Below are 14371 nucleotides of genomic sequence, written 5' to 3' on the forward strand. Positions count from 1 at the left end.
GTATCCCCAAAGGCAGTAACAGAAAAGCTGGGCCAGGCTGTCACGCAAGTGATGTGGCAGCTGAGATATGAAGAGGAGTAGGGATTAACCGGAGATGAAGTGGGGGAAAGAACAATCCAGAGAGGCCATGAATACCATGTGCAAAGGCCCTGAGGCAAGAGAGAATATGCAAGCAACTGAAAGAAGGGCCTAGGGGCTGCAGGGCAGAGCAACAGGTCTGGGAGGTGCAGGATACAGGGGTGCCGTGTGCTGGGTGGGGCAGAGGCCTGATCCAGTCCATAGACAGTGACGGCTAGGCACCACCTTTCCCTGCTTTCAGCCAGTATGTACAAAAGGAGGAGAACCAACTCTCTATCAGGCAGTCCAGAACACAGTCAGCAAATCGATTCTGCTATCAAGAACTACAACAATCCCACTCAGCAGGCAGAACCGGGCGGCAATCTGAGGAGACGGCTGTTTGCGGTCATCTGTAACCTCTACTTCCCCCTCCATCAGCCTGTAGCAATAAGACTGCTGTGGCGGGCAAAGCACTCCACGCAGGAGCAGCCTTTGGGCCACAGAGCCGGCAGATCTCCTTTCCTCCCCCACGTCTGCGTCAGCTACTCTCTAGACAAGCAGACACCCTGTCAGGCCCTTTTGTCTCAGGCCAATTTGTAGGCCAGGCACAGACTCCTGTGTCCCATTTTACCATGCCACCTTCTTCCCTTCAACCCTAAGTCACCCTAGTTAAAAGAGGGACATGTACCCCGAAGTCCCATCCCCGGCCTCACATTCGGCCCTTTGAGCTGGAGTTCCAGTTTCTTGGCTTTCGCTCATTCTGCTCTGCCTCTGTCAGAAATGCCATGCCTCCCTCCCTTCCCAGGATCTCCACGGCCCAGTCCAAATGCCCCTTCTCCTCCAGGCAAGCGTCTCCAACACACCCAAGTGCAAGCAAGTCACCCGGCCCTCCTCCAGCTCGGACCTGAGCCTCCCCAGCCTGAGCAGAGGGCACTCTCCCTGGGGGCTGGGCATGGCCCACTCTCCTCCATCAGCCTCTGGAAGCAGTGAGTACCCACTGCAGCAGGGAAGCCCGCTGATCCCTCATAAAGACGACGAGCAGGTCTTTCCATCTCCCCCTCCCCATTCAAAAACAATAAAATAAAAATGTAAACAAGTGATCTTCTCTCCACCAGACTCCATAGAACCTAATGATGAAGTAGCAGGACCACTGTTTAAAAACAAATGAGACCTCACACTACCATAACGTTTGGCAGCTTAAAAAAAAAAAAAAATTCCAAGACAGGAAACTGCAGTGCAACACAGAGCCCAGGACGGGGGTCAGAAGAGCCGTGCCAGCGTGAGCTTGCTGGGTGCCACCTTTGGCAAGTGACATAAGGTCTCTGGGCCTCAGTTTACCCCTTTATATAAAGCAAGGATGACTGACCAGGATGACTGGGAGGATAATCTGAGCCATCCAAATGCCTTTCCTACTCAGTCCTTGGAGCCTGTGTGGACTCCAGGCCTTCCCAGACCTCCGCGTCTGACTGTGCCCTCCTCGGCTTTACACTTCTCACAGCGCAGATGGCATCACTATACTGTGTACGTGTTTGTTCATTTCTGTACGTCTGCTTCCTCTCCTTAGAACCTCAGCTCCCTGGGGTAGGATGGTCTTCAGGTTTGCTGGTACATCCTGCTGCCCAGAAAGCACCAGCCAAGAGAAGATGCCCAGTAAATGCCTGAACAAACAGTGTGCTACACAAATGAAGGCACTTTGCGCACACGTCTATCACCCTGAGGGATTCTGACACTCCACTGTTGTGAGACAGATAAAACAGGTATAGAGTATTATTCCCAATTTGCAGATGGGGAAACTGAGGTGCAGAAAGTACTGCATAACTGAGGTCACTGAAAGAATATCTGGGAACCCTAACATTGAAAAACAGGCACCCTGAAGGGGCCTCAAATGATAATGGGGCTCCAAGAGCACCGTCCCGAGGAAGAATATCGAGTAGCTTTCCGAGTGAGTGCTGGCTGCTCAGTTCAGGTCAAAGTGGACAGCAGCCCTGGAGTGGGGCTGATGAGGTGCCTCTCACCACCGGTGGCCGGGGCTGTCGGCACAGCCTGAGGCATCAGAGAGTGGACACTCTATCCAATACATCTGATCAAAGACAGTCACTTGCTTCCCCGATCAACCGATCAGGATTAAGAACCAGGCAGGGGAAAGTTGTTTTAAGGCTCAAAGTTGGGGCAGAAGAGGCAAAACTTACATGTTCGTGCTTTACCGGGAGCCACGTAGTCAACAAAAACCAGGTTGAGGCAGGTCAGTAAGACAGAGACAGCCAGGGAACTCTGGATCTTACAGGGTGAGCCAAATTTACTCTAAAACCTGGCTCTCACAACATTGTAAAGCAACTGTACTCCAATAAGAATTAATTTAAAAATAAAAATAAATAAATAAAACCTGACTACCACCACCACCCCAATTTATACTGCATTAACATTCTAGTAAGACACAGAAACTAGCAATTATTTTGGAGGAAAAAACAAGGGACAAAAGGACAAACAAGTGTCCCAAGCACTGAGTCTTCATTCCAGACACATTTGCCTGGTGCTGCTGTGGGCCAGCAGGCTGCCTAGAAGAGCGGAAAGAGCAGGGCTCTGCAGGCAGACAGATGTGGGTCAACCCCAGCTCTGCACCCACCAGCTATGGGACTTCAGCAAGTTACTTAATTTCTCTGGGTCTCAGTTTCCCGTTTGAAAAATGGGAATAAAACACTCTTAAAACAGTGGTACCCATTAAAAAGAAGCATACGACTAAGTGGGGAGGAAGGAAGAAGGAACTCCTTGGGCACTGGGCAGACTCTCATTGTCACTGAGCCTGACGCTCTCCTCCCATTACCATTGTTCCCTGGGTCTGGTGGCCATGCAAGGGACCCACAGAAGGTACAGGAGGGAGAACTTCCGTTCAGATGGGGCTGAAGGAAGACACCACCAAAGAGGCCTCTGGGGCAGGCAGGATGCAGCAGGAGGTCACAGCATGAGGTTCTAGCCATTGCGGGGTGGGGAGGGTTGGGAGGCAGTGTTAAGAGTGCTCTGCACCAGAGGCAGGAACAAACAGAAAGAAAGGATGCAAACAGGAGAGGCTGAAATTTGGGAGGAGAGAGACAGTAAAGGCTGAGGGCAGGCTACAGTGACGGACAAGTGTTGCAGGGCTCAAGGAGGACCAGTCCCAAGGACAGGCCACTGGGGTTAAGGACCACCGTGTGCTCTTGTAGGTTACTGGTGACCTTGCCTACAAGAGCACAAGGGGGTACAAAGGGGGTAAGGGACACAGGTGCATTTCCAGGGTGGGCCGCAATTAAAGAGGAGAGGTGAAGGGGGGCGCTGGGAGAAACATAAATCAATGAGACATTGATGGAGGAAAAAATCACTTCTAGAGGGAGAACTACCTACTCTTCAAATTGACAAGATTTATATTCAGGGTCAGAGGAGACTACATGGGGAGGGGACATCACAGATATGGCAGAGTAGGGAGCAGACCAGGAAAGATGCTGATGGGAAAAACGCAGACAGGGCTGGAGGCAGAGGAAAAACACCCCACCATCCACAATCCCACTGGCTACCCGCTTCACTCACCCTCAGCTGGCCATCCACATTCCAAGTGTGCCCTACACCTCAATCCAATCAGACCACGGCCTCCTGCTCCAGGGGGCTCCCCTAGTGACCCCAACCAGAAATTATCCTGGAATTATATGCATGCTTCCCCTGTAATAACTGTGAACTCGTGTTAGACTGAACTGAACTCGTGTTAGCCTCAGCTAGACTGGAAGCGCCTGATAGGTCTGTGCCTCACACCTGGGTTGACAGGAACATGTGGCGCAGTGCTTCACTTAACAGGTGTAAATGTTGACATAATTACCCAAGGAAGGAAGACTGGCCATGCCATCATTCAACAAAGGAAAAGGAAAAAGCACACCAGTCAATGACCTGAACTTGTCAGAGACCAGGGGATTCAGGCTGTCGAGCTCCTCGTTCAAATATGCTCCCACCCCCAAGGGCCCAGACCCCAGGCCACATGGAGGGAAGAAAAGCCACCTGTGAAGGGTGCTGGGTGATGCAACTCACTGGTCCCTGCTTCATGGGTTTACCTGACACCCCCTGGGTGCTGAGCACAGAGTCAGGAGCACTGAGCAAGAGATCTATGTCTGGTCTAATGGGGACACAGACAGCAAAGAGACCCACAGACATCTGTGGACCATGACTGGTGCTGACGGGTGGTGTGGCGGAGGCACAGTGCTAGGGGAGGGGGACTTACAACAGGTAACCAGCAAAGGCCTCTGGGGAGAATGACATTTGAGCTGCCACCTGAAAGGAGCCAGGCACTGGCACCACGAAGGTAAGAAATAGGAATGAGCGCTTCAGGAAGGAGGAACAGCCCATGGGACATCATAAGGACAGACAGAGCTTAAACTACGAGCAGAACAGAAAAGCCGCAAGTATGGCTGCAGTGTGGGTGCCAGGGTGAGAAAGAAGCAGGGGAGGCTGGCAGGCACCTGACCAGCAGGGATTCCTGGGGAGGGATTGGGATTTTGTTCTAAAAGGTGCTAAGCAGATGAATCACATGACCTGATTCAGGTTTTCACACCTTACTTCACAGCAGCAAACCACTGCCTTCCTCTAAAGCTAATCCTTCATCAGTAACGTAAGAAGTAAGAATCCCCTCTCTTCGTTGTGTGGATAAGCACTTAATAAACTCTAAAGCACTCAATTAACCTTAGCTATTGTCATCAAAGTTCAAATTAAGGGCTTCTCTGGTGGCGCAGGGGTTAAGAATCCGCCTGCCAATGCAGGAGACACGGGTTCGAGCCCTGGTCCGGGAATATCCCACATGCCGCGGAGCAACTAAGCCCGTGCGCCACAACTACTGAGCCTGAGCTTGAGAGCTCGTGTGTCACAGCTACTGAAGCCCACGCGCCTAGAGCCCGTGCTCCACAACGAGAAGCCACCACAATGAAAAGGCCGTGCACTGCAACAAAGAGTAGCCCCCACTCGCGACAACTAGAGAAAGCCCACGCGCAACAATGAAGACCAAACGCAGCCAAAAAAATTAATTAATTAATTTTAAAAAAAAAGTTCAAATTAAGGCAGGTGCCGAAAAGTGGATAGGAAGTTTTAAAAACCAGGGGCGCTTCCTCATTAAATGAGCCTAAGCCTGTTTCTCTCTCTCTCTCTCTCTCTCTCACACACACACATACACACACACACACACACACCCCCCACCATACCCTAAAAGGTAGCAACTGGCTATCAATAATAATACCCAACATCTGTAGGGCACTTAATAGTTTACAGAGCACTTTCATATCTGTTAATTCATAACCACTGGTCTCTAATGCTTTTAATTTAGTGACAGTGTTACAAATTGGCTAGTTCTGGCAATATTTAGCAAGTACGCACTGTCTCTCTCCTTGGATCAGCTGACCAGTCATGTCAACCTGCCTAACAGCTCTCCTGGGGTTTGGCATTCTCACAGCTGTAATCTCTATTTCCAAATGTCCAAATCTACCAGAGAATTAAATAATGGTTATAATTACAGAATCAATGAGTGAGTCCGATGTGCCAAGCACTGTTCTAAGTGCTTTACATGCTTAATCTTCACCTAACCCCAATACTTTTTTTATATTCCCATTTTCCAAATGAGGTGGCTGGGGCATAGAGAGGCTAAGAGCTTCGTCCAAGGACAGTCAGAGAAGTAAGCCTTGGAGTCAAGATCTGAACACAAGATGATGTGACCCTGTGTCCTCACTCTCAATCCCAATGCTGTGCTAGATAATTCTGGCAAAGTGCGTATAATACGGTGCTTGGTACAACACAGATATTCAGCAAATAAAAGCAGCTGTTACTAGCAGGACACAGGTAGTTTCTAGTTCCCACGAGAGTGTCGCCTCCAGGACAACAGCAACCTTGTTGGTCTGGGTGACTGCTGCGCTCCCAGCACCTGGCCCGACGCACATTTGACGGATGGATAAATGAATGAACGTCGCTCCCAGAAGGCAGGGTTGCCTGCGCATGGCTCTTTTTGCACGTCTGTGTCGCGCCACTGATACTGCCCCTTAGTAAGAGCATCTGGCTGATCTGAGGGCACCGCAAGGCGCCCGGAGACTTGCGACCCCCTTCACGGCGTAGGGGTGGCGGAAGCAGCTCCCAGTGGAAGAAGAGAAGAGTCCGGGATCGCACTGCTGGCAGGTCCTGGCTCCGGCGGGGCTCTGCCCTCCGCCGCGGCGGGGACACTGCCGCCCCGGCGTTGGGACCCGGCAGGAGACAAAGACCCGCGAGGCTGCCGCACCCGCAGAAATGCTTGCTCCCCTGGCCCACCTCCCCGGAAGGCAGCCCAATGCTACCGTGCATCACCCGCCCTGGAAGCTGCGGAGAACGCCGGGCCCCGGGTGGAACAGACACGCACTGCGGCCCCGCCTGCGGGGTCGCCGCCCGCATTGGGTCGCTCTGGTGCGGGAGGCCGAAGGCCGGACCGGCCTGTCACCTTCAGGACCACACGCCCGCCCTCCGCCGGGGCCCCTCAGCGCGAGCCGCCGCCGCCCAGCTAGGCCTCCTCGCGCTTAGGCCTCCCCGCAGCGTCCGCCTAGCGCCCCGCACGGGCGGCGGCGCAGCCCCCGCCGCCCGCCCTCCTAGCCAGCCCGTACCTGCTGGGAGAGGGGGATGAGCGGGGCCGCCATCTTCCCGCGGACTCGGGCTCAGAGCGCCGGGGGAAACAGGGCGGGGCCGCGCGTGCGCACTGGTGCGAGGGGCGGTGCGCGCGCAGCCCGGCTTGAGAGAGGGCGGGGCCGAAGCAGGGCCGCGCAAGCTCAGCGGAGCCAGAAGGGGAGGGGGTTGAGGGCGGGGCCGCGCGCGCCTAGCCCCAGCTGGAGGGGGCGGGGCCCGGGACCTTTGCAGAGTGCCTCACGCGCTCCTTCACCACCTCCTTCCCAATTCCTTGGCTCGTCTGCCAAGGTTCCTTACCCCTCCGGGTCCTAGCCGATGATGGGCCCTCTTCTAGGGATGCTGTTCCCATTGCCGTGCGCCTGGCAAAAGCACTATGCAGAGGCTGTCGCCCACCTGGCGACGGGACCCTCACCCTGCCCAGCAACGCGCCCTGTTCCTAGGATAGCTGTGTGTGTGTGTGTGTGTGTGTGTGTGTGTGTGTGTGGCCACTTTCTTGCTGTGTGATCTTGGCAAGTCATTTAAGTAGCCTCTCTGCGCCCCCAATCCCCTCTTCTGAAAAGAGGGAATGGTAATATGTGTTTGCTATCGTTTCATCTCTATGCCTCACGCTGAGCCCTGCACAGAGCAGGCACCTGGTGTTTGCTGGAGGACCATTATGGAGGCACATTTATTTGTTTAGACATGTTTTGCCTTCTTTTTACTATAGACACCCACTCATCTGTGGCCGGTTTCCACTAAGAGGATGAGGAAGGAAGGTCCTGCTGAGTAGCTGGCCACAGGGGCACAAGGTTTCTTCAGCACGGGTCAGCTTCCCCTTACGTGGTGTCCTGTGATAGTGGCACTTCTCAGGCAGACAAGCTGGAAGGCTGTGCGATCTTGGGGTAGTGAGGGCACAGCTTCCTGTCCACCTCCTCCCCTCTGGAGTCTCACAGCTGCTTGCTCCAGTGTCTTCAGTGACTTGACATACCTCGTGCCCTTCAAATGAGCACAGTGTGCTTTGTGATTCATTCAACAACCATTCACCATCAAATGCTCATTGAGTACAGGTGCTCCATTTGTGGGCCAGGCAGACACACACTCTACACAAACAGGTCTCACCCTGGAGCTACCCAGACTTGTTAAATAGACTAGATTTCCAGATTCTGGTTTACAGATCTGGGTGGGGCCTGAGATTTTTGCATTTCTAACAAATCCCCAGGAGGTACTGAGGCTGCTGGTCCCCAGGCCCCCCACTGTGAGAACCACAGGTCTAGAGGAAGGAAACAGACATGAAAAAATCCCATGAGGAGGAACTTCCCTGGTGGCACAGTGGTTAAGGATCCTCCTGCCAATGCAGGGGACATGGGTTCAAGCCCTGGTCCGGGAAAGATCCCACATGCTGTGGAGCAACTAAGCCGTGTGCCACAACTACTGAGCCTGTGTGCCACAACTACTGAAGCCCATGTGCCTAGAGCCCATGCTCCGCAACAAGAGAAGCCACTGCAGTGAGAAGGTGGTGCACCGCAACGAAGAGTTGCCCCCGCTCGCTGCAACTAGAGAAAGCCTACGCGCAGCAACGAAAACCCAACGCAGCCAAAAAAATAATTAATTGATTTTTAAAAATCACATGAGGAAATAGATAACCAGTGATAAGTGCTACAGAGTAGTCCAATGGTGTGACACTTGAAGGTTGAGCCTGACTGCAGCGACGGTGGGGCCTCAGAACCATCACAAGCAGAAGCTGAGTAGCGAAGAGGCACTTTGAGACTGAGGCTCTGGTACTCAGACAGCAAGACAGAGGGTCTTGAAATGAGGCTGGATTACATATGGTCTGATTGGAGAGCCCTGTGTGAAGAGCAATAAAATAAGACCGCATGTGATCCAGCCTCATCTTGAGACCACCTTGCTCTCCGAGCTCCAAGTTTTCAGCCTCATGGTGCTCCTTTGCTCCTCAGTTCCCTGTGCAAAGAGAAATGAGAGGCCACCAGAGGGTGTGTTTTTTTTAAGATTTTTTTTTTTGCCACACCGTGCGGCATGCAGGATCTTAGGCCCCCAACCAGGGATTGAACCCAGGGCCCCTGCATTGGGAGAGCAGAGTCTTAACCATGGGTCCACCAGGGAGCCCCTCACCAGAGGGTTTTGAACATGAACAGCTGCTCTAGAACAGCAGCTCAGGATAAGGCAGGCAAAGTGGATGGAGAGGGGATGGATGGAAGCAAGTGGAACAGCTGGAAAGATGCAGTGGTGGTCCTGGTGGGGGTGATGGAGGCTTTTAGCTGCCTTGGGTGCTTTATTGGTCCATGTTCCATAAGGAAAAGAGAAGTCATCCTAGATATTTCAAACAGAGGACAATTTGTAACAGGAGACTGAGTGCAAAAGCATTGGAAAAACAGAGGAGAAATGCAAGGTTACCTAAGATTAGTAACAGTAGGAAGCTGCTAGCCTCTTTAGGACTAAAAGTCAAAAGGGAAAGGGTGTTACCCCAAACCCACAACCACTGGGCCCTGAGCAGGAACCCAGATACCGGTCCTCACCGGCCACCACTGCTTCTGCCATTGTTGCTAAAGTCACCACTATCATCCCCACTGCCTAAGGTGCCGGCAGGAGCCTGGAAAAAATGGCTTCTCCTCTTCGCCCGTCTTCTGATGTCCTTCTCACAGAATGTGATGGGGCACTAACGGGCAAGGTTGTCTAGGAAAATTGTGCAGGCTTCCAGCCTCGCTGTCGAGAGTCTACAGGGGCAACAAAAACCACAGAGACTATCGTGTCTTGACTGGAACCAGAGGCTCAATGGTGAGAGTCTCACCTGGCCAGCAGCAGAGTGGCCTGGAACTCCCTCTACTACTGTGCCTGCCACCCTGGGCAGTAATCAGCCGTCCTGGGGCCTCTCTCACCAGAGTCTAAAGCTGCACCGTCCAACACAGTGGCCTCTCGCCACATATGGCAATGTAAGTTTAAATTTAAATCAATTACAATTCTGTAAGGGAGGATCTGTTCCATGCCCCTTTCCAAGCTTCTGGTAGCCTCCAGTGTTTCTTGGCTTGAAGATGGTGTCACCCTGGATCTTTACATGGTCTTCCCTCTGTACATGTCTGTCTCTGTGTCCAAATTTCCCACTTATAAGGATACTAGTCATATCAGATTAGGACCCACCTTAATGATGTCATTATCACTTGATTACGTCTGTAAAGACTTTCTCATTTTGAAATGTATAGAAATATCAAATCACTATGTTGTGGAACAGGAACTAACATAGTGTTGCAGATCAATTATACTTCAAAAAGAAACAAACTCATAGAAAAAGAGATCAGATTTGTCGTTATCAGAGGCAGGAGGTGGGAGTCGGGGGGAATTGGATGAAGGCAGTCAAAAGGTACAAACTTCCAGTTATAAGATAAATAAGTACTAGGGATATAATGTACAACATGATAAATATAATTAAGACTGCTGTATGTTATAATGAAAATTGTTGGGAGTAAATACTAAGAGTTCTTATTAAAAGGAAAACATATTCTTTCTATGTCTTTAATTTTTTATCTATATGAGATGATGGACGTTCACTAAACTCATTGTGGTCATCAGTTCATGATGTATGTAAGTCAAATCATTATGCTGTACACCTTAAACTTATATAGTGCTGTATGTCAATTATATATCAATAAAACTGGAAGAAAAAATAATAAATGTTACAATAAAATAAGATTAAAAATTCGTTCCTCCATAGAAGGCACAACACCAAGAGTGAACCCTAATGCACAGTACAGACTCTGGGCGATAATGATGTGTCCGTGTGACACATCAATCAGTTGTGACAAACATACCACCGTGGTGTGGGATGTCATTGGTAAGGGAGGGTGTGAGGGTGTGAGGACAGACAGTATATGGGAACTCTCTCTACTTTCTGCTCAGTTTTGCTAGGAATCTAAAACTGCTCTAGAAAATGAAGTTTATTAATTAAAAATAAAATTCATTCTTCAGTCCCACCAGCCAGCCACATTTCAAGGCCTCACATGTGGCCAGTGGCTACTGTATTGCCAGCACAGATGAGGAAAGTTCTCCAGGACAGCACTGCTGCGGAAGATGAGTTCTGCAGGGTCTGAGCTGGTCTGACCCATTTTGTACAATTGTTTCCAGCATTTTCTCTCGAGGTCTAGCACTGCTTCTTCCCTCATTAACTTCTCCCCTTGTTCAGAGATTTAAAAGGTGGGCAGTGTTTGAATCCCACCCCTGCACTTCCAGGGAGTGAGTCTTTAGCTTCTGAGACTGATAACCCCCGATAAACTGGGAAGACCAATGTGACTGTCAGCTGAAAAAGTTGAAGGACCTTGAAAAAGTTCAAGGTCAAAGGTCTGCCAACTTCAACAAAAGCCAGAACAAAATTTGCCAGACCTTCACTTCCTGGCCAGACTTTTCACACTGATCACCTATCAATACGTTCTATATAATTTCCGATTTTATTTGGCTTATTTGTAACATGATGTCCTAAATTTGATTATTTCCAACACAAATTTCTGCGTGAAAACAGAGCTCTTCAAAACAGAAGGCTGCTATGTGTGGCTTTTTTTTTTTTTTAAGCAAGTCGTTTGATTTAAGGAAAAAAATTTAGCTGCGAAGTAATCACTATTTTCACTTGAGAGAATGAATTTCATTCCTCTGTCTTACAGAGAACTAACGGCCATGGAAGTGGGTCACAGAGTGGGGGAAAAAGCTCCTTTATGGAATGTTAAACATCTGTGCACAAGGCCTGGGTTCTCCAGAATAAGCAGCGTGCAAATGAGGCACGCAAAACCTTTCCACGCCAACGATGCTGCATAAAGATTCCATACTGGAAAAGTTTCACATAAGCTATTAGTAACTTACAACCCAAAGAAATAAAGCATCATTTCTCCTTTTTCAAGGTAAGTTTTACCACCTTTTATTTATAAAACATTTTGGGGATTAAGAAAAGAGCATTGTGTTTTTGGCCAGACTCTCACTGGCCTCGGGCTTCCTCCAGCACTTCGGTTTGTCCAAAGGAAACGTCTCTGGGTACCTGGGGTCGGGGAGGAGGGGCTGGAAGGTGCTCGGGGAAAACCAGACCGATCCCACCGAGAAGCATGGGAACATTTTTCAAAGAAAATTAGACAAATGACCACGTCTGTAGACATTTGAGCTTTTAAATGTTGATTTAAGTAGAAACAAGGTTTTACCAGTCATCTTTAGCTGGGGTGGGGATGATTAAAGTTCATTCCTCTTGTGGAATCCTTTGAAGATATTTTCTCTCCCACCAAACCTGCCCATCATCTGCTCATCCTCATCTTCCTCTCGGGCCTTCTTCTCTTCTTCCTTGGCCTGTATGGCATCCATCTCCCTTTCTGGGCCCTGGAGAAAGAAACAAAGACCCCGGCAGCTGGGGATTATGCTTCCTGTGGGTTGATTGGGTGTCAGCATGCAGCCTGCCCCTGCCTTCTAGAAGCCTCCACACCAGCTGGGGGTTGGCTGAAAAAGAACCCCCCAGTAATCAGGTCCCAATTCCTGGAACCTGTAAATGTAACCTTATACCTATGGGGAAAGGGTCTTTGCAGATGTGATTAAATTAAGCATGTTGAGATGAAGAATTTCTACTGGATTATCAGGTGGATGCTAAATTCTACCATAATGTTCTCATAAGAGAGGGGCAGAGGGAGATTTGACACAAACAGAGACAGAAGAGGAGAAGGACATGTGAAGATGGGAGCAAAGATTAGAAGGGTGCGGCCACAAACCAAGGAGCACCAGGACCCATCAGGAGCTGCAAGAGGCGAAGTAAGCGTTCTCCCCTAGAGCCTTTAGAGGGAGCAAGGCCCTGCTGATGCCTTGATTTCAGCCTATTGATACTGATTTTGGAATTCTGGCCTCCAGAATTGGAGAGAATACATTTGTGATGTTTTAAGCCAGCAAGTTTGTGGTGATTTGTTATGGCAGCCCCAGGAAATGGATACACCCTCCTTCTTCTATTCCCAGAGCACCTGGGCCGGTCCTTCAACCAGCTGACAAGTGAATGAGTAATGAGAAGAGGACTCAGAGCCTGAATGAGCAATTCCAGACATGTGTGATTAAAAGAAGGGTTAGATGAGTGAAGACACGTCAAGAAATGTCCCATAGTCATTCCTGAAAAAAGAGTTTAGGAAGGCTTTGCTGCAGAAATCAGATTCAAGAAGAAGTGGCTCGGGACGTTCCTGGTGGTCCAGTGGGTAAGACTCTGCGCTTCCAGTTCAGGGGGCCCGGGGTTCGATCCCCGGTCGGGGAATTAGATCCCGCATGCATGCCGCAACTAAGAAGCCCGCCTGCCACAACTAAGACACGGTGCAGCCAAAATAAATAAATAAATAATTTTAAAAAAAGGAAAACAGAAGAAAGGGCTCATGAGAAAATCACTTAGCGATAACCACCTTTCATCAGTGGAGGGGAAATTTTCCCCTGAAATGCCTTAAAATGTTCAATTTTTTTTTTTTTTTACGGTACGCGGGCCTCTCACTGTTGTGGCCTCTCCCATTGCGGAGCACAGGCTCCGGACGCGCAGGCTCAGCAGCCATGGCTCACGGGCCCAGCTGCTCTGCGGCATCTTCCCGGACCGGGGCACAAACCCGTGTCCCCTGCATTGGCAGGCGGACTCTCAACCACTGCGCCACCAGGGAAGCCCTCAAATTTTAAGCACCTGCTTTGCAGTTGGTCCCAGTGTGACGGACATGACATGGAAGACGCCTTATCAGTGAAAATAAGGGAATGAGGAGATTTTGATTAAAAGCAGGAAGATGTTTTGTGTATCACCCTTAACTTAAACTCACCGGCATGCAATTTAACAACCCAAAGTTTCTGGCTAAAACAGTGTGGAGGGTCCTCCAAGACCTTTCTCTCTCAGTCATGGCACTCCCAGAAGACACTGACCACTCTCTCCTTATGGGTGAGCAGCGCCACCATTTAGTTATTGGCGCTTAGCAACATGAGAAACAAAATGTTTATGCCCATTAAAAGCATACATTTTAGTGTCAGTACTCTAGCTCCAAAGAGTTATAAATGAATTTGTACTGATGAAAGATATTTTATCTTCTTTATGTGAAGGCAGAGCTAAGTTTTTAAGTTGGTTTCTCAGGATAGGGGCCTCAAAATACACACTAAAAAAAATAATAATACAGGAGTGCTTCACACTTGAGGGAATAGAAAGGCAAAGCACAGAGTGGTCAAGGACACTTACAATGCACTTATCTGACAAAGAACTTGACAGAATATATAAAGAACACCTACAACTAAATAAGAAAAGGTCAAATAACCCAATGCGAAAGTGGGCAAGCGACATAAATGGGCTGTATCAACCATATGTTTCTCTTGCTTTGATATCTGGGGCCTTGCTGACCCAGGAGGGATGGCCCCTCCAAGGGGGCCCACTCTTAGAGATAGTAAATGCCAAAAAGCACTCTTTTCATATGCAAACTACATTCAGAGCTCACATCCCTAACGACCTCCACTACTTGGCTCAATTCAGGGCTGATTTCTCCTTGCCCTAATTATCCCACAGCCAGGTACTAGACAACCAGTACCCCAGAGCCCACTGAAATTCTTAAAACTAGCCAATCCTAAGCCTGCTTATCCAGCTTCATCTGTTCCTTCCTGCAAAAAACCAAAACAAACTTTTTTGCCTACATCTTCCACACTCTCCCTCTGCCACCTGACCAAA

General features: G+C 49.7%; 2 protein-coding genes across 27 annotated transcripts in view; both read right to left on the minus strand.

Annotated features, from left to right (window-relative positions):
• EPS15L1 (epidermal growth factor receptor pathway substrate 15 like 1) overlaps nucleotides 1–6770 on the minus strand; it is a 101144-nt gene extending 94374 nt beyond the window's left edge. For 23 of the 26 annotated variants that reach the window (XR_010942380.1, XR_010942378.1, XR_010942379.1 and 20 more), the window contains exon 1: nucleotides 6681–6770. Coding sequence is in view for 19 of the 26 variants with exons in the window: in XM_067733083.1 (XP_067589184.1) it covers nucleotides 6681–6713 (33 nt within the window). In the remaining 7 variants the exon portion in view is untranslated. The remainder of the gene's footprint in view (nucleotides 1–6680) is intronic. The other 3 variants (XM_067733088.1, XM_067733081.1, XM_067733087.1) reach the window with 3 other exon arrangements.
• A 4847-nt stretch (nucleotides 6771–11617) lies between these two features.
• The window catches only part of CALR3 (calreticulin 3), a 31395-nt gene continuing 28641 nt past the window's right edge, over nucleotides 11618–14371 (minus strand). The window contains exon 9 of the mRNA XM_067733115.1: nucleotides 11618–12039. Coding sequence (XP_067589216.1) covers nucleotides 11896–12039 — 144 coding nt within the window. The 3' untranslated portion in view covers nucleotides 11618–11895. The remainder of the gene's footprint in view (nucleotides 12040–14371) is intronic.

This window comes from Pseudorca crassidens, chromosome 3 (genome assembly GCF_039906515.1).
Source record: "Pseudorca crassidens isolate mPseCra1 chromosome 3, mPseCra1.hap1, whole genome shotgun sequence".
NCBI lineage: Eukaryota > Metazoa > Chordata > Mammalia > Artiodactyla > Delphinidae > Pseudorca > Pseudorca crassidens.